The 19,886-nt window shown below is 41.9% G+C and overlaps 1 protein-coding gene across 3 annotated transcripts; it reads left to right on the top strand.

Moving 5' to 3' along the window:
• The first annotated feature begins 315 nt into the window (after nucleotides 1–315).
• Nucleotides 316–18,955, top strand: lrif1 (ligand dependent nuclear receptor interacting factor 1). Of its 3 annotated transcripts, none has more exons than XM_084333277.1 (5): nucleotides 316–361; nucleotides 825–912; nucleotides 8,118–10,359; nucleotides 10,545–10,724; nucleotides 15,688–18,955. In XM_084333277.1, exons 2-5 carry the CDS (start codon nucleotides 866–868, stop codon nucleotides 16,555–16,557), a joined length of 3,339 nt encoding a protein of 1,112 aa, XP_084189403.1. In that variant the 5' UTR covers nucleotides 316–361; nucleotides 825–865; the 3' UTR covers nucleotides 16,558–18,955. The 3 variants fall into 3 exon arrangements, with proteins under 3 accessions (XP_084189403.1, XP_084189401.1, XP_084189402.1); XM_084333275.1 differs by having other exon boundaries at nucleotides 332–697; XM_084333276.1 differs by having other exon boundaries at nucleotides 332–912.
• Nucleotides 18,956–19,886: the final 931 nt, after the last annotated feature.

Below are 19,886 nucleotides of genomic sequence, written 5' to 3'. Positions count from 1 at the left end.
AAGATGGTATGTTTAACCGGAAATGTGCAAATGGGTGGTTCAAAACGATCATGGTTTTGTTGACGCTGTGAAAAGTCTTGTGTTATTAATATATCATTATCGGGAACCGATGGTGGCAGATAAATATAATGTATAGTTGTATTTAAATGAAAAAAGAAGAATCCGTGATCGAGACACTTCTAGACAAAACATTAACGTCACACCTGAGCCAAAACCCGATCGACCTAACTTGAATCGGTTGATTGTTCTTGAATGCAACTCTTGTAACGGAGCGGAAGAGCAATGTAACATACGTGACTCGAGAACGGAAGTCAGGGATAGCTGAGGGACGGGGAAAAGGTTGAGTCAGAAAGAATATTTAGTGAGTGCAAATCGTATATTTCTTTGTTACATAGCGAAACAGCCGTGGCGTACCTTTATAATAACCAACGGCCGAAACCCGACGGTCAAATAAAACCACTTTACTAGTGAGAACAGCGCACGTTAGCTAACGTTAGCAGCGTTACCAGTGTGTGTAACTCTCCAGGACGATGGGCGTGTTTAACATGTCGACCTAGATGGCGCAGCTGTCGAGACAAAGATGTAGCTGGATGCATACATCTCGATCTGCAATGCTACACGTTCATATCAGGAGTTCATCTGGATTATCGTTTTTTAATAACGTTACTAACCTAACGTTACGAGATTGGTAGCTAAGGTAACCAGCCAACTTTCAATCTGATAACGCCACTGTGTAATGGCATACAAGTGCTACCATTACAGCCGAGGCTGCTGTTACTGTAGTTCATGTGAGTTGATTGACTGCCGGCTGTTCCTACTTTTAGGTACAATGTAACGATACAACTACAGGTGTATCAGAACAGCCATGAATCCGACAAATAAGGACATGGAGTGTCACGGTGCGGTTGGCAGGTAAGCTGAGAACGATTCCTTACATACTAACTAACTAACTAACTAACTACATAACGTTAGGTTAAATATATTCTTTACTTTATAGACTGGTAGACTCTAAATACTTCCTGGTGGAAATATCAACATATAATCATCTAACACAGTTATCCCAGATAACAAGGATATGAAAATACAAAAACATGAAACCTTTTAGTAGTTTGCACTGGCAGTTGTGTAACAGGTAGCTTCTGTGGCAGGCACATGGCATTTGTAGTGATGTGTAATTTCCCATGATTAATAAACTCATGACAACCTGTGACACCGGACATTTTACAAAGTGATGCTCAATATCTGTTTAGTGCTTACTTTGATCTTGTGGCTACATTGATCCACTGTGTCTGTCCGTCTGTCTGTTTTTGATTCATTTTCAGTGTCCATTTCTTAGACAGAGTTGACATTGGGTTCTAATTCAAAAATAAACCAATGGACAGTAATACCTTGTGTACAATTTCTATCAGTTCATTGATGGATCAGTGTAGCTGCAGCCTTATTTAGGGACATGGACTGGAGAACTAACAGCGGCAAAACATGACCACTATTAGAAATATTTGACTCTTAACTACTCCTCAACCCTGCACAGACTATAATGTATATTATGACCGATAGAGTATACAGACAGACCCTCATCTGCACCTTTGTGTATACTGTTTACTTTTCAGGGCTTGCAAGCGTTTCAAAAATAATTTAGGAGCACATGTGCCAGTAAAGATTACATCCTACAAGCTGGTAGTTCAATCCCCCCCTGCATAGGTCAGTGGCAGAGCAAAAAAGTACTCGACTCAGTGTTTCCCACAGGATTTTCAGAGACTATGGGGGGGTGAACCTCCATCTCTCTAGGGGGGTCTGGGGGCATGCTCACCTGGATTTTTTTTGGTACATTTTAAAGTTAAATGCATCAATCTGGTGCACTTTGAGAGCAAAATAAAGAGGCTAGATCTATGATGAACTTTGTGCTCAAAACACAAAATCGACTAGACTAGTGCTTCCCAATCCTCTCCTCGAAGCACCCCAGCCGTTCAATGTATTTGTTAAATTTCACCACCAGTACACCTGATTCAACTTAACAAGCCCTTTATTAGTTGAATCAAGGTGTGCTGGTGGTAGGGTTGCCCGGTATACCGGTATTAGTATAGTACCGCGGTACTAGAGTGTTCGAAATGATACTATACTGCGTTTGGGAAAAAACTGTACTCTTCTTTTATTTTTATTTATTTCTTCATTTATGCATGCGAATGCCTTCCTATTGGAGCACAGCGCTGCCGTCAGTGATGACGTTGCGCTAGTTTACCGGAAGCAACCTGGTTAGCTAACTTTAATCAATAAAGATCCTCACTGCGATTGCCGATGGTTATGATAACTAACGTTACATGCTACAGTAGCTCCTATCAGTACTGTAGTCATGTCATTGATGCCAACATTCGTTGGACAAGCTATGCTAGCTCTCGTACCTACAGTTCCTTATACGAGCATTAGAAAATGTCCACAATGCTATTGGCAAGAATGGAAAATAAATTGAAAAGCCTAATAATAAGCTATACATAGCCTAAACTGCCGTGCTGAAAGCTAGTAAACACACATCCCCTGTTGCCTACCCACAACAGAAATGAATTGATGCACACTGCATCTCTATAGCTTAGTCACAAACGTGATTTATACAGAGACATTTGACAATTGCCCATTAACACTTTCTCTGCCAAGGACGCCTAAACTCGTCATTCCCCGCCATGCTAATTCTGCCAATGACGCCGTAACACGTCATTGAGATCAATATTTCAAAAATCTGTGATCGCAATCATATTTCTCCCCCGGAGACTTGATCTACTGTTGATCCCCTCTCAACTCTCCAACGGTTCAAGAGCGCCATCTGGTGGCCGATCGGCGGATCGCCCAAACCGGAAACGGAAACTGGTGCTCATCCAAATTCGGTCCGATCACTCGCTATAGGTGCCGGGACTCGAGCGCGACACAATGGATAGTGATCCGTTACCAATAACTCGATAAACAACATGATTTGGACGTATATACTATTATACAACCTGGAGATGGATCGCATATTTCAACATCCCATAATAGGAATATTTTTGCTCCACGCTCATCGCCCAACGCTACGAGGAAGCTGCGGTGAGTTTCAGCGTTTTTTTTTACCGTGTTCGATACAAACTGCTCTAATGATCATATCACCCACACTAGATGAATCATCTAACGTTGGCCACAGAATTATAAACGACCCCCCCCCCATCCGGTCAACATCGGATGATAAGTAGTAACTTCTAGAAGCACGTCCATTTGACATTTTTTATCTTGCGCAGATCGCTATCAAACTGTATTTGATCATCAATATATTGCATTTAGGGCTATAAATCACGTTCTGGAGAATGCTGCAGAAAACGATAAAAACATTTATACTTTAGACCGTATTTTAGTATGAATATGTGAATGAAAAAGTATAACGTTCCTACGTCCTGAACGATCGATAATTGACGTTGAATGGGCCATAGTAATGTCAATTTAGCAATACAATTTAAAAAGTTATAGCCCTGCAAAGAAGGGGAACTTCTCCATAGACAAATAGAGCTGGCAGAGGATGGTATAATGATGTACATAAGCCTGGCGAAGAAAGTGTTAATGGTTCATACTACTGTATAAAGACAACGGAAATCTATTTTATTTTTGTTAAACAGCCTACAATATGACATAACCTAGTTCTAGATTATGGTAGGCTATAATCAGTCTCACTCATCAAAATGTTTTCTAGGTTTAGGTTATGGTATCTCAAACTAATTACGCCATCTGCTATGACAAATGTATAATAATACCATACTTTTTCCTATCCCTTGAATTTTTTTTAACTACAGAAGTCTGCTGTAGACTCCCCCCACTCAGAAGCAACCTAACCACCGCTTTTTTTGAGCAGCATATTAAGTACACAAATTAGTCCAACGATGATAAAAGGCTCAACAGGGCAGTCGTAGAGTTCATCTGTATGGACCAAGTTCCAATATATATACAGTTGAGAAAGCTGGGTTCAGAAACCTTGTACAGCAACTGTTTTGAGTGCAAAAAAAGTTCTCCAGCATTTTGAATGCCATTGCTTTTAATTTAATTTATTTATGCTTGTCATTGTTCATTGTTGTGTTTTAAAATAAAGAACAATATGACATCTGAGAGTGTTTCCCTGATTGAGGAAAAGTATCGAAAGTATCAAAATTAATATTGGTATAGTATCGAAACTAAAATGTTGGTATCGTGACAACCTTGCTGGTGGTGGAATTTAACAAATACATGGAACGGCTGGGGTGTCTCGAGGAGAGGTTTGGGAACCACTGGACTAGAGCATACATTTGAGCCATCAAAGAAATGAAGCAAAAGTGGTTACCTGTGTTGAACTGGTTTATTTTTTAGAAAATAAAAATAGGAGCGGCTAGGTGGTGTAGTGGGCAAGGCACTCGCCACCAACGCAGGAGACGCTGGGTTCGAGCCCAGCTCTCGGCGTTGCTACCAGCTTGGCTGGTCGCTCATACTAACACAATTGGCAGTGTTAGGGGTGGGAAAGCTGGTGGGTGGGTCCTGGTCGTTGTAAACAGCGACTCCTACAGGGGCGGCTAGGTGGTGTAGTGGGCAAGGCACTCGCCACCAGTGTGGAGACGCTAGGATTTGCGTGTTCCAATCCAGCTCTCCACATTGTTTTCAGTTTAGCTGGTCGTCCGCAGTAATACACATTGGCCGTATTACGGGGAGGGAAACTGAAGGGTGGGGATCGGGCGTTGTGAACAAGCGACTCCTACAAGTCGGTTGGTGCGCCTGCGCAGTAGAATCAGGAAGTGTCGGGGGCAGCGTGAGCCTCCCACGCGTTACTCCTCGACACTGAGAGATCGAGCTGCGCAGGTGAAAAGATGCGACTGCTGTTACCTCAAGTACCGGAGGGGACTTGTGCTATGTATGACTTAGTCCACATTGCAGCCGGCTTGTGGGAGGCAAGAAACAGCGTTCGTGACAGGGGAGGGTTGAAATTGGATGATACGAAATTGGGATGGGAGAAAATATAGAAAAATGGGAGAAAAAGTGGATAAAAAAAAAAAAACAGCGACTCCTACAGTTCGGTCGGGGCGCCTGCACAGTGAGGGAAGGATCTGGAGGGAGGTAGTGTGACCTTCCACACGTTGCACAGTTTAAATGATTATATATATTTTTTTAACTTCGATTTTTTATTTATTTACTTCGATTTGTGTGTGTGGGGGTGGGTGGGGGGCATGGGGCCATTGTGTGGAGCCGGGGGACAAATACACTGGAGGAAAGTAACCCAGCTCAGCACTGCCCAAATTATATCATCACTATTGCCTGTTTGAAAGATATCATCCTCAAACACATATACACCACCTACACTCTAGGGCTGGGCGATATAACGATAAATATCGCGATATATTTTCGATATTTTTTATTTATTTTTTACCTGCAACAGGGCAGTTTTAAAACCAGAGACAGTGGACAGACTTGTCTTTCTTGCCTGCAACTTAAAGTAATGGCTTTGCTTGTCCAAATGACAATACTGACCAAATTGAGATTTATTTTTCTCTTGTCCATTTATTTTGTTTGCTTTCTAATTTAAAATACAGTTTGAAACCATCTGTACACAGTAGGCTATGTGTGCTAGCAGAACTAGACTCCAGTCACGAGTCACGGTGCACATGTGCGGTGGTTTGTCCACCAAAAAAGCGCCAAAATATCGAGAGAAAAAAAACTAGCAGAGCCAGAACTATTCAACTCCCCTGGAGCCACAGCCAGCAGAGAAGCCGGTTTACTTTTGCTTTCAAACCAGCTGCAGCCTGAGAACTGGAGTGTGAGGGGATGTAACACTAAAGATGGCGGCAATGACAAAGAATTGCTGCAAAATAAACATACATAATTTTTTTTTTTTTTATATAATACTTATAACAATTCGATAATTATCGATATCGAGAAATATGATAACATTATCATATCGTTATCGCAATATGATTTTTTTCCATATCGCCCAGCCCTACTACACGCCTATTCTCAGTCCTTGCCCCACAATGGTGGAATGAACTACCCACCCCAGTTAGGACAGCCGAATCCCGTCCAATCTTTCGCCGTCGACTAAAGACTCACTTCTTCAACCATTATCTGAAATAAAAAAAAAAAAAAAAAATCTAACCCTAACTAACCTTACTGTCATGCACTTGTCCTAATAAACTAACCTACACTGTAACACGCAACACTTTGATGAATATTGTTACTCAGCTGATAGAGTTGTATCCTTCCTGATGACCTGTCGTACAGAACTTGTAAGTCGCTTTGGATAAAAGCGTCAGCTAAATGACTAAATGTAAATGTGAATGTAAATGCCTTGTAGAATTCCACACATAAGAAAGAAAGATACTGGGATGAATAAACAAAATAGGAAATAAAATGTAGAAATGCATGCAATACATAAATAAATATGAATCTCCATATATGAAATAGAACATTTAGATATGGTGCTACTGAGATGTTTTGGTGAGTTCTTTGTTTTTTTGTGGAAGTAGCCCTTCTTAAAAATGCATGAACATTCACTGATAATTGGTCTGTAGTGGAGTCTACAAGGTCTACATTGCCGGACCATGTAGAATCCGGACCTTGTAGACTGACATAATTCTGTGCATAGTTTAGTCTACACAGGCCATATTTCAAATAATCAAAATCTTACTTCATTCATCTTAAACATTCTTGATTTGGGGGATTGGTAGTTCCCATGAAATCTGAAGTTCAAACGACAACAGCGATCCACCTTGAATTAAATCACACAGCCGTGTTGGCTGCGTCACAGTCACGAAAGGGGCTACTTAATTCATTAATCCAATCCACTTTATTTATAGAGCACATTTAAAAACAACAAAGTTTACCAAAGTGCTGTACAAGTCCCACAACATAAGATAAAAAAAAATAAAAATATAAAAAAATAAAAAAAAAATTAGCTTCGAATTAAAATCGAAGCTCGGCCCCGAAGCTTCGATTGCCAAAAAAAGCTTCGAAGGACAATGATGAAATGTATCTTTTTACTGTAGTTTTGATTTTTGTAGTTGTCAGCCGGCATGGATTTTTCAATGACCGAAGCAGGCAGCAAACAATCAAACATACCAGTATTAGGCGGTGATATCGGTGTTACTATGTGTTGAGGCGTCCACTGAGTACATTACTTGCTGTTTTTTTTTAATAAATAGAAATGAAACCCACTTAGTTCATGTTTGCATTTCTGTCCCCACATTCATCAAATAAAAAAACTTGAATTCAGAAAATACTAAGTGTGTTCAATAGTTAGTCAGACAACAGCAGAGCTATTTTTAGGTTGCAGCACAGAGTAGTTTCCACTTTAACCTTTAGAGTAGATTTAACTAGACTAGAGACAACAACGATGGCGGATATGGCAATCTTTCGGATTTAAACCCTGCAGCACTAAATAAGGCTGCGGCTGCATTAATCCATCAATGAACGCATAGAAAATTAACAGAAGTCATTACTGTCCGTTCACTCCGTTGGTTTATTTTTTTTACAGCAAATCTGTCTGTCAAACAAATCAATACTCGTCATTAAAAATGTATTTAAAAAACGTAGACCGACAGACACAGTGGATCAATCTAGCCGCATAACGTTAAAGATCAAAGTAAGCACTACAGATACAGAAGTCGGATGGATTGTCCATACGTACCGTTTAAGATGCCTCACATGTAGATTACTATATATAAAGAGGACACTTCTGCTTTGTCCATTGTAATGTTGAGGAAGTTGAAGAAAGCAGGAAGCCGGACCAGCACTTTCGCAGATTCAATAATTTTTTAATGGCAGCCTGAAACATACATGTTTCGGAACTATGGTTCCTTCATCAGTGTTTGGCTAGCCAATGTTGAGGAAGGAAACATGTATGTTTGATTGCCCATTCCCATGAAATAAAAGTACCTAAAGGACATTTCCGTGAGTGCTGGGCTGCTGGCAGTTCCGTTAACTGTAAATTAACCTATCTAGACTGCATAGCCGGTAAAATAACCTATCTACACCATGCACCCAGTAAGAAACTATTGGAAGCGGTTTGAGTTGTGCTCGCACCCTCCTTTATCTATGTTTTCTTTATTCTGTCTTGTTTTTGACTGACTACATTCTTCCCTCTTCCTCAGTGGGACTGGTGTCTTCTACCAGGCAATGCCAGCTATTGGAGCTGATGGGAGAAACATCATGAAATTGATTCCTGTGCAAAAGGTCAATGGACAGTTTGTACAATCTCAAACGAGCCATTCCAGACGGGAGGTTGCTGAGCCACAGAGGCCTATAACTCTAAATTATGCCTCTGCACCCATTCTGATAAAAAGCGTGACATCTTTGGCTCCCTCGGCTAATGGACAGTTTGTTAAGAAGCCGTATTCCTACACAAATGGCTCAACTAATCGAGTGGGTGAGACAGGAAGAGCTCTTGCCTCTAATTTATTGTCAAAAATGGCTCACACTGCATCAACCACACCTAACAGTGAGAGGTTGTTAACTCTTGCAAGTCTGCCAGTGACTGTGAAATCTCCAGTGCTCCCAAACGGGCAGTACCTTGAGATACCCCCAAACGCCCAAGTTAGAACTCTTTCAGCATCTGAACTCCCCCCGGCCATTAAGAGACAGATTTTTACCTCATCAGCTAACTCCATTTCAAATTCAAGCCCACCAACAGTGCTCTATGTGTCACCTGTGAAAACCAGGAATCAAGGCATCACCCCACCTTCACCTCCAACTCCACTTCGTTCACCCAAGTTCCGTTCCAAATCATCTGACCAGACATCTTTCGGACCCTCATCAGTTGGTTCAACATCTGGTTCAAGGTCCATTGCCAAGGAATCTCCCAGGCCTAATGGCCCCTTAAAATGGGTGATTGAGGAGGGAGATGGTTCCTTGGCTCCATGTCTTGTTCCGGCAAACTTTCCCATCATGACTTCTGAGATACTTAAAGCCGTTGCGGAGAGGGAAAATGCCAACAAGCCGCATGAGAACACAACAAGAAATACACCAATACCTCAGTCAAGTCCTCCAAAAGGCGGACAAGGGAAGGACAATGCCTTGGTGATGTGCAACGGAAAGGTGTATTTTGTTGCCAAGAAATGCAATCTTCCATTCAGACAGGCCAGTGAAAACGCAGGGGCAGTGAATAGTGATGAGTTTAGTCAGACAAACCATTCAGTCAAATCATTGCCCTCCCTGTCTGCTGCATCTCAAGCTTCACACACGAGGCAAGAGTCTTCACAAATTATCATTCTGGATGGATCAGATGAAGTGATTGACCTTTGTGATGATGACCCTCAAGATGATCATCTGCACCAAGCGGGTAGTCAGCCTTTCAAGATTCAAGATTCAAGAGGTGATGAAGACAATGTCATATTTGTGTCGTATCTCCCACCCAAAACTGCATCTACATCAGGTGAACATCAGAGTGAAGTGGCACAGGTAAATAAAAAAGTAACTGAACCGGAAGTTGAAAAGGAGGTTGTCCAGGAAATCACAAGGAGCCATGGTAACGGGAGAGGCCTGAAAGTGGTTAGTATTCGGGGAAGTGCATGGAGACCGTCACACCATGCAGAAAGAAACTTTGGCACGACCCGTCCGTCACACCATGCAGAAAGAAACATTGGCACGACCCGTCCATCACACCATGCAGAAGGAAACATTGGCCCGACCCGTCCCAGTAAAGTTAGTGAAGAGGTTTATCACACACAGGAAAGGACCGCTGGTCAAGAGAAGGAACCCAGTCTGAGCAAACCGATGAGCACTGGTCAAGAGAAGGAACCCAGTCTGAGCAAACCGATGAGCACAGACCAATCACGTCAGTCAGTCAGTGCTTCTTGTACAGAAAGGAAGAACATAACAATAGTAATAAGTAATAACAATAACCAGAAAATCAACAATAGGCACAGTGTTGCCACCAAATGGATGGAGAGCATGAATGCACCTTCCATCAATCAGGAAATTAAGAGCAGTCTGCATGATAACAATATTCCAAACACCCATGTACACATTAGTGGTCCAAAATTGAGGAGCATTCAGAGTGATGGCAATGGCCAGAAGATCAACAATCAGCACAGTGCCACCACCCAACAGATGGAGAGCATGGACACACATCCCGTTCATCAGGACATGGAGAATAGTCTGCATGATGACAAGACTTCAGGCAACACCCAAGCAAACATTAGTGGTCCAGAAATGGGGAGCATTCAAAGTGATGGCAATGGCCAGAAGATCAATCACCACAGTGTCACCACCCAACAGACGGAGAACATGGACACACATCCCATTGACGAGGACATGGAGAATAGTCTACATGACAACACCAATAGCCAGTGTGGACCATGCATTCAATTGGAGGGGGAAACGCACACAGTGGATGTAAGAGCACATTTGTTTCTTTCTTACACTAGTTCACCCACTTGTACCAGCCATGCATACTGTATGTTAAATAATTTGTACTTACCCAATTCAGCCTTTAGGATGCCTGTGGCAACTATAACTTAGCATTTCTATCTTGTTGAGATATTGTATTCATTCATTACTGTAATTTCCCCCTGTTTTAGATCTCTACAGATCGTCTGCTGAGAAAAATGTTTGGGATAACGTCTGAAGTTAAAATCAAATTGGACATTATCCACGAGGTACCCAGACAGACTGCATCTGACTGTACATTGGAGGGTGTTCCTAAAATGGTTCAGGAATCAACGTGTGGGATGAAAAAGAGACGACATGAAGAACCAGAGGTTAGTAGCCATCAGTTTTAATCACAGGTTAGTAGCCATCAGTTTTAATCACAGGTTAGTAGCAATCAGTTTTAATCACAGGTTAGTAGCCATCCGTTTTAGTGGTTCATTTTTTTTTTTTTTTATCCACTTATTCTCCCCATTTTCTATTTTTCTCCCATCCCAATTTCGTATATCCAATTCTTCCCTCCCCTGTCTTGAACGTTGCTAGACTATGCCTCCCACAGGTCGGTTGTAGTGAGGACAGAAGCCTTGCATCACATGTCCCCTCCGCCTGTTATTTTTCTACAACGGAGTTCGGCGATTTGCGAATCTGATTGGCCAGTGTTTCTGGTCATGTGACATGTACGCCCAATCGTGGGACCGCAAGTTTCTACACTGGTTAGGCTTAGGCGCTTGTTCGAAGTCGGTTAAAGTTAGAGTTTGTCTTAGAGCATGGCGATAGAACGCCTGCCCTGATTCCGACGGTTAAGCTTAGGCACTCTTTCGAAGTTGGTTAGGGTTAGGCGATAGAACGCCAGGTGCTTTGCAGGCTGTTCGACGCGGAAATGGGCAAAGACACAGCTCGTCACGCTATTGGGCGCACATGTCACATGACCAGAAACGTCAGTGGCCAATCGGATTCGCAAATCGCCGAACTCCGTTGTAGAAAAATAGGACGCGTCCCCTCCGGTACACGAGGAGGCAGCCTGTCGCATCTTTTCACCGCAGCAGCTCGAACTCAGTGGCGAGGAGTAACGCGTGGGAGGCTCACGCTGCCCCCGTCACTTCCTGCTTCCGTCGCACCGGCGTCACCAAACCGACCTGTAGGAGTCTCTGTCCACAACGTCAAATCCCCACCCAACGGCTTTCCCACCCTCTAACACTTGCCAATTGTGTTAGTATGAACGACCGGCCAGCCGGTAGCAACGCCGAGAGCTGGGCTCGAACCCAGCGTCTCCTGCGTTAGAGGTGAGCGCCTTGCCCACTGCGCCCCCATTTTAGTGGTTAATTGATGTTCAAGCTTATGCTTTGAGGTCCTCAAACTCTGTTGCCCTTAGTGGCTGTTCACAGCCACGGTAGCAAGGATTCCCCTCAGCAAGATGGGCTGTTGCAGCTGATAGTGGGGTAAAGTCCCACCAAAGACTCTGTTAAAAATATTTGAGTCCCCCCTGACTATGACTTGCTAGGCTGCCAGTATGCCTCAATTCTCTTTCTATGGCAAGCGAGCAATTTCAGTGAATATCTTTGTTTAATCAAAGTGTTTATCAAGTAATTTAGTATAGGTGCAGTATTTATGTAGATCGGTATGCATCCTGATTTGAAGGTATATTATTATATTCACATTTCCGTAGTTGACCTGAGTGTTCTATTGTCCAGTTTGTGAGGGTAAATCGCCCTCCTGTCACTAAGTGAAAGTGCGGGTATGCAATTTCAGTGACTTTCTCCTGTCAAATTTTACTATGGAAGTCAATGGAGAAATCAGACAGGAAAAAGTCACATTTCACAAATTAGCACCTAGGGGTCACAGACTTCAGGTAGTAAGTAAACTTTATTTGTATAGCACCTTTCACAGATAAAATCACAAAGTGCTTCACAGAAGTAAAACATAGCAACATAGAGATGAACGCACTACACATAAAACAATTCTGACACATCGTAAGCATAGGCATAATTACAATTAAATAACTAAATATGAGTGCAACATAAATGTCAGTCCTAAAAACAAAACAACAATTATAAATAAATAAACAACGTATACAACCAGGAATTAATTAAAAGCCTGTCTGAATAAAAACCTTTTTAACTGTTCCTTAAAAGTGGATAGGGAGTCAAGTGAACGCATAGAAAGGGGGAGGGTGTTCCAAAGGGTAGGGGCCATAAATTGGAAGGACCGGTCACCTTTTGTTATTAACACATCCACCGCCGGAAACGGCTTACGACGTGTTTCAAGGTCATGCGAATTCCGCCAATCGACGGCGTACGACGTTATTGAGATCATATTTCATTTTTTCGCCATGGTATTCATAATTCCCTCACCGAGCCTGGTCTGATACAGTGGGAGCCTGCACAACAGTGCAACGCTTCAATACCGCCGCCTGGTGGATGATCGGGCGAGTTACCAAACCGGAAATGGATCGAGTCGATCTCCGTGCATCTGGGAAATGCGTCCGGCAGTCACATATTGTTGCGGGACTCTAGACACGCATCCGTGTATATGGATCGCTGCCATAACTCTAATCGATATGATTTGGGCGTTTATTATTATTATACAAACCGGAAATGGATCTAGTCGATCCACGTCAAATAAGTGGGATCTTTTTCCTCCAGTCTCATCGGCGATCGGTAAGAGGACAGTAACGTTACTTTCAGCGTGTTTGTTTATTATTATTAATGCAAACTGCTCTGATCAATATATCACCCATACTACATAAAGCATTTACTGACAATCACGGAATTATAAACGACCCCCCCCCCCCCCCCCGTTCATCCGCGCATGAGTCATAACGTTTAGGGTCGTATTCGGTTGGATTTTTTAATATATCGTGTATCACGAATAAACTGCAATCTATAATCTATATTATGCGTTTAGGCCTATAACTAGCGTTCTAGGAATTACTGCAGAAAATGATGAAACATATTTATATTCTAGACGGTATTTTCGTATGAATCTATGAATGAAAAAGTATAACGTTCCTACATCCTGAACGATAGATAAATCGATGTTGAATGGGCCATAGTAATGTCAATTTAGCAATACAATTTAAAAAGTTATAGCCCTGCAAAGAAGGTGAACATCTCCATATGCTTAGAGTGGTGGCAGAGAGTGGTATGAGAGGGGCACAATGCCCGGCGGTCAATGTGTTAACCGGGTCCGTGGGACAACCAGGAGATTTTGGCGCAGTAAATAAAAAAAAATTTACACAGGGGATTTACCTTGGAGGGCTTTAAAAGTTAAAACAAGAATTTTAAAATGGACACGATAATTAATGGGGAGCCAATGTAGAGTGGATAAAATGGGGGTGATGTGGGCACGCCTACTTGTCCCAGTTAAAAGCCTTGCCGCTGCATTTTGAATGATTTGCAAGCGGTTTAGCACAGATTTATCCAGACAGGTACAAATTGAATTGCAATAGTCCAGGCGTGATGAAATAAAAGCATGGATGATCATTTCCATTTCAGCTCTAGAAACAACAAATCTTAATTTGGCAATGTTTCTGAGCTGATAAAAACATGACCGTGTGAGCTGGGTGACATGGCTGTTAAAAGACAGTCATCAAAAATTACACCTAAGTTCCTCACATGAGGTTTGACCAGTGGTGCAGTCGTAATATGGGAACTGGTAACACGCCACGTGCACGCGCGCGCGCGGGTACGTGCATGCGCACAGAACTGATTTATACACACACACGCACGCACGCACGCACACACACACGCACACACACACACACAAGCGCATATACGCAAGTGCAATCTTTCTATCATACAAGCTCTTCTTGCTCTCTATTTGTGTGAATGTGCGCGTGGAAAGCTGGCGCGCAGCACAGACGCTTGATTCAATATCATAAGCAGGTAGACCCCATCACGAATTCCGAGCCACATTAGTATTCACCTCCACTGCCTGTGTCACACAGAATGAAGGGGGAGATGCATTCAGATAGCCAACACCCAGACACTTAGTCTACCTGCGCTTTTTGTTATGTAAAACGGTGGCCGGGTACTTAGTCACAACGAATGGATACAGCGCATTTTTGTGTGCGCGTACACGTGAGTACACATCCGCGCGCGATCGCGCGTACTTCTGCCTCAGTGATCTGGTAACACGGCGTGTAACCGGGTGTGACCACGACTGCACCACTGGGTTTGACACACTGACCTAAGGGTCCAATAGAATTTTTTATAATGGGGATGATGTGGTCGGGAGCAATAATGAGGGCTTCTATTAGTCGGATAATCGATCGAAAGGAGCCGTAGTCGACTGCCAACCTCTTAGTCGAGAAAAGAAAATATATATATATATATTTTATTTTTTATTTTTTGTATTTTTTGTATTTTTATCATTCTTTCCAAAAGAAAAGAGGCCTAGAAGTGTGGCTAACGCTAATGGCACGCATACCAGAGGCTAACTGCCTAAGAAAACAGGCACAGAGGCACTGAAAGAGGATTTAAAGTAACCCATCTAATGAACACACGACTAGACTAGACAAATATCAAGATGTATCCATCAGTGGACCAATTGCATGCTTTTGCAGAGGACAAGAAGCCTTCCGTCGACTCCTTCAGACATTAAGCACCCCCCACAGCCCAAATGGAATGATAAAAAAATATATATATATACTTTATTTTTTTCAAAAACATTTGTTCATAGTTGACTATCGGCTAATTTCGGCCAATCATAGTCGACTATCCAAATCCTTAGTCGGGGACAGCCCTAATAAAAACAAGTACAATTCCTGCATGGTTCATCTGATACGGATGTAAACACCCTCATTAGAGCTCAAGGTCTGCACTGTAACTTCTTAGTCAGTGTTTCATTTCATATATAATGTGCTGGAGACTGAGTACAGAACCAAAACAACAGAAAACATTTCACTGGACTCAGACTTGGACTGCACTGTATGTCCAACATACTGTTATATACTGTTATACATATTTAGTCAAAGTCAACTTTATTGTAAATTCATTATTTGTGCAAGACATACAGAAAGTTGAAATTGCATTCCCCCATTCCCCACAGTGTATATATAAATAAAAGATATAGACAATATAAACGACAAAAGTAAAAATATAGGACACAATATACATGACTATGTACAATTTAAACGGTAAAATCAAAAGTAATTTAGGCTACACCTATTGTACCATCTAAAAATAAGCAATCAGTAATATTGAAGTATGCATCTTGATGTCCCTATGAATGCCTCACATCTGTAATACTTTGTATTCTTGTTAAATGTACATTATAAATTGTATTTTCACACAGGGGTCACAGGAAAGGAACGGTGACAGCTGCCCGGTAGAAACCAAACTACTGAAACTCGAAGCTGTTCCTGGTGCATCTGAAGACTCCGCAGATGGCAGTGTCGCTCCAAGTCTGCAGGTGGATATTGCGCCTCTTATTAAATCAAATCCTCAATTGGAGACGAAACCTCTCATTAGTCCCAGCCCTCAGATGGAGAGCAAGTTTCTTGTGACTCAAAGTCCCCCAAAGGAATCACTGTGTGACGGTCAATTTGAACATGTGTTTGACTACGAGGAACCATTAGATGAAGACTTCACCTCCACGGCAGACGAAAACCACATCCCCAACTTGCAAGATAAATCTTCACGTTTGCATACTGAAACTTCAGGTATAGATGGTTCTCCTGGGGCCTGTTGCACTGATCAAAATACAAAGCCCAGGAGAAGGGGCCGGAGAAAGAAATGCACAGTGTGTCCGTGTGGGACGACTGGAACTCCAGTCAAAAACTCTGCAAAACACTCTGTAACTAAGCAGAAGGAACCGGATTTGGCTAAACAAAAAGGCTCTATAAAACCGGGTAAAAAGAAGTTGGAAAAGCATAGTGTAACACCAAGTGTAACACCAAGTGTAATGGTAATTAAAGCAAAGAGAGGACAGTCTTCAAAGGCACAGAGGGAGGAGAAAAGTGGACCTGTGGGAATACAGTGCCTTTCAACCAGGAGCGAGCACAGCTGCAGAGCTCCGGGGGAGGTTCCAGCCAGCAACGACCACCTGTCCACGACATCCACGGACTCTGAGGAAATAAAACGGGACGAGCAAATCAGAAGACTGCAAGCTCTGTTGAAGGAGAAGGATGCGGCTCTTGAGATGATGAGAAAGAGCATGGGCTGATTTTAGTCTGATTTTCTATTCCCCTGGATGTGTTCTCATTCAGGTTTTTTCTTTTTTGTTAATTATATTAAAATATTCTGAAATGTCGGGTTTCATAACTATACAATAGACAGCTTCTTATGACTGTTGTGACAAATGTTATTTTAATACATCGCTCCAATGTCTCCGCTCTACCCTGAACTACATTTTGAATGATGTCATTTTGTTATTCCACAAAAATGCTTTTGTCAATTTTGAGATACCATCAGGTCATCGTTTATGATGATAATGTATTTAGAGTTTTTGACCTTAAGGGTTTAATGCCTTTGCCTTCTATTCTAATTTTACAAAAACATGGCATCCTTCTTAAGGGGGCTGTTTAACCCCTTTACCCAAATGATTCTCATAGTTGTATATACTATATGCTATTTAATTATTAAGTGAAATTATTATTTCATTTCCATATTTTCTGACTTGGAATTCAGACATGACCATAACATGCAATATTATTTTCCTTACAATGTTACAAGTGTATAAAATGCTTATACAACCAATGCGTTAGTCTAAGTCTTCTAGCGTTTTAAGTTTAATGTCAGTTTTTATATCGAAGAACATCTTTAGAATACTTTATCTTATTTGTACAATTTATATATTGAAAGAATATTAACAAGTCTCTGACAAACATGTTATATTTTCTCTTGAATACTTTTGTATTTTGATCCATTCTTGGTCCCTTAGGCGACGTGTCCACAGACAACGTTTTTTTCAAGGTGGACCGCTTTGAAAATCAAAAATATGCATGCTCAGAGCGACTCCCACGGCTCCGCCACTTGCTCGATTTTGATTGGTCGGTCGAAAAAAGTGACCTTGATGAGCGGCGCTCCTCTCCAAAAGTTGAACTATTTTCAACTTTATGCGCTGGGAGCGCTCAGCCCAAAAACGCTAGCCGCCGAGAGCGCTAAAACGCGAGGTGCGGCGCTGGGAAAAGGAGCGCGCCTGGCGCGTCTTTAGCATAGAAATGAATGACAAGGGGAGCTCCAGTAGCTCACCACGTACCGCGAGTGCTATTTCAGCGCTGTGGACAACCGCGCTCGCGCGGATCTGGGGCTGAGCGCGTTCGAATCCCGGACGGCAGCCGTGCCTTTCCCAGAGTGTCTTTCCCCCCCATCTGAACCCTTTCAGCCTGCTTCTGTCGGTCGAACTTGACCAAGTATGAATGCGAAGAAAAAGCGATAAACGCTAAAAGAACCAGGTGACTGGTCAAAGTTTAAAAAAAAAAAAATGAATGGCGCCCCAGTGGCGAACCACATAACGCGCTGAGTCGCGGCACAGCCGACCCGGGTTCGATTCCCGGACCCGTCGTTATTTGCCGAATGTCTTCCCCCCCACTCTGTCTCCCGTCCCTCCTCTCTCTCTCTACTGGACTGCCCAGTAGTAAAAAGCGATAAATGCTAAAAAAAAAAATTAAATCTTAATTTTATTTTATTAATGACAGAAAGGAGCTGGCAACTCATAAAAAGCTGGCTGTGGACACGTAGTCTTACTCTGTTTTTGTCTAGATTAACAACCATCTTGTTTTGCAGTCTGTTTTTCATTTTATTTGCTGACTACTAATGTCTTTCTATCAGATAATAACGCTGACAATTCAATAACATATCTAAATACTGAACTAATTCAAATTGACACCTGGTTTAGAAGCAATAAACTATCCTTAAACATAAACAAAAATACTTTAATGATTTTTCAACCAAAAAACTAAGTTGGATCTGTATTCACAAACAAAATTATTATCTCAAAATACACTTATTCATGTTTCCTCTGCAAATCTTCTAGGGGTTATAAATAATTGATAACAAACTTACATGGGAATTAAACATATCTCTTACCTTTTCATTTACAGAGGCTCTCACCTGTGTAATAATTTTAGTCTATATTTTAAAACCTCCCGCCATTAACATTTTTAAAAGGCTATTAAAGGTTAGTCACATAATCTACATGGTCCTAGAATGTAGAATTCCCTCATTTCCTTCACTTTTATATTTGCCTTATACTAACTTATTTTATTTTTATTTTTTTTGAATCTCATTTGCCCTTTTCTTATTTTTCTTAATAAGGGTGAAGTAAGCCACGTTTAGTTTTGTTCACATGCAAGTTTTACTTTTTTCTTTGACTTATTATTTTGTTTTAGAATTGTAATGATCTGTCTTGTTGAATGGCAATGTTTACTTACTAAACCTGTACATCGATTTAAATTTTTTTTTGTACAGCAAAGATTGGATTCGATTAAATTAAATTGTATTAATACAAGATGTAAAATATTTGCACTGTCATATTTATGATGGACTAATGTAATATTTACATTTTGTTTGTAGGAAAATTTGGTTATGTAGCCTACCAATAAATTGATCTTATACATTCATGTTATGACTTTAATCTTTTGTGATTAATATAGAAAATATGATTAGATTCATTTTTATTTAAAGGCACAATGGTTGATTTTTGGGGAAACGACACCCTCTATGCCCTTCTGCCCCCAGCTGCTTGTTTTTTTTTATCCACTTTTTCTCCCATTTTCTATATTTTTCTCCCATCCCAATTTCGTATCATCCAATTCATCCCTCCCCTGTCACCAACGCTGTTTCTTGCCTCCCACAAGCCTGCTGCAATGTGGACTAAGTCATACATAGCACAAGTCCCCTCCGGTACAGCAGTCGCATCTTTTCACCTGCGCAGCATGATCTCTCAGTGGCGAGGAGTAACGCGTGGGAGGCTCACGCTGCCCCCGACACTTCCTGATTCTACTGCGCAGGCGCACCAACCGACCTGTAGGAGTCGCTGTCCACAACGCCCGATCCCCACCCATCAGTTTCCCACCCCCTAATACGGCCAATGTGTATTAGTACGGACGACCAGCTAAACTGAAAGCAAATGTGGAGCGCTGGGCTCGAACAGGCGAGCCCAGCGACTCCAGATTTTGTGGCGAGCGCCTTGCCCACTATGCCACATAGCCGCCCCTGCCCCCAGCTGCTTGTTATACACATTAACTGATTGGTGGAGCTCAAAACATTAAATGAGTTCATGCTCCTGTCTGTACAAGCTGACCGAAGCCCACTGAAATGTGCTACATTGTGCCACACAACAATTCAGTGAGCCTCAGACAGCTTGTACAGGCGGGAGTGTGACCCCATTGACTTGTATTGGTTAGTGGCTAGCCAGAGCTAGTATGAGGAACAGTCTGGCCTGGATTGTGTTTAGAAAGGAATCAACACCATCGATAAACAATAAATAAGGCTAGTTTTCCAAAATTCTGAACTAACCGTTTAATATTTGTGATATACGTGTACATGCAG

This window comes from Notolepis coatsorum (assembly GCF_963971535.1).
Source record: "Notolepis coatsorum genome assembly, chromosome: 17".
Lineage (NCBI taxonomy): Eukaryota > Metazoa > Chordata > Actinopteri > Aulopiformes > Paralepididae > Notolepis > Notolepis coatsorum.
This window is presented reverse-complemented; position numbering and strand designations above follow the sequence as displayed.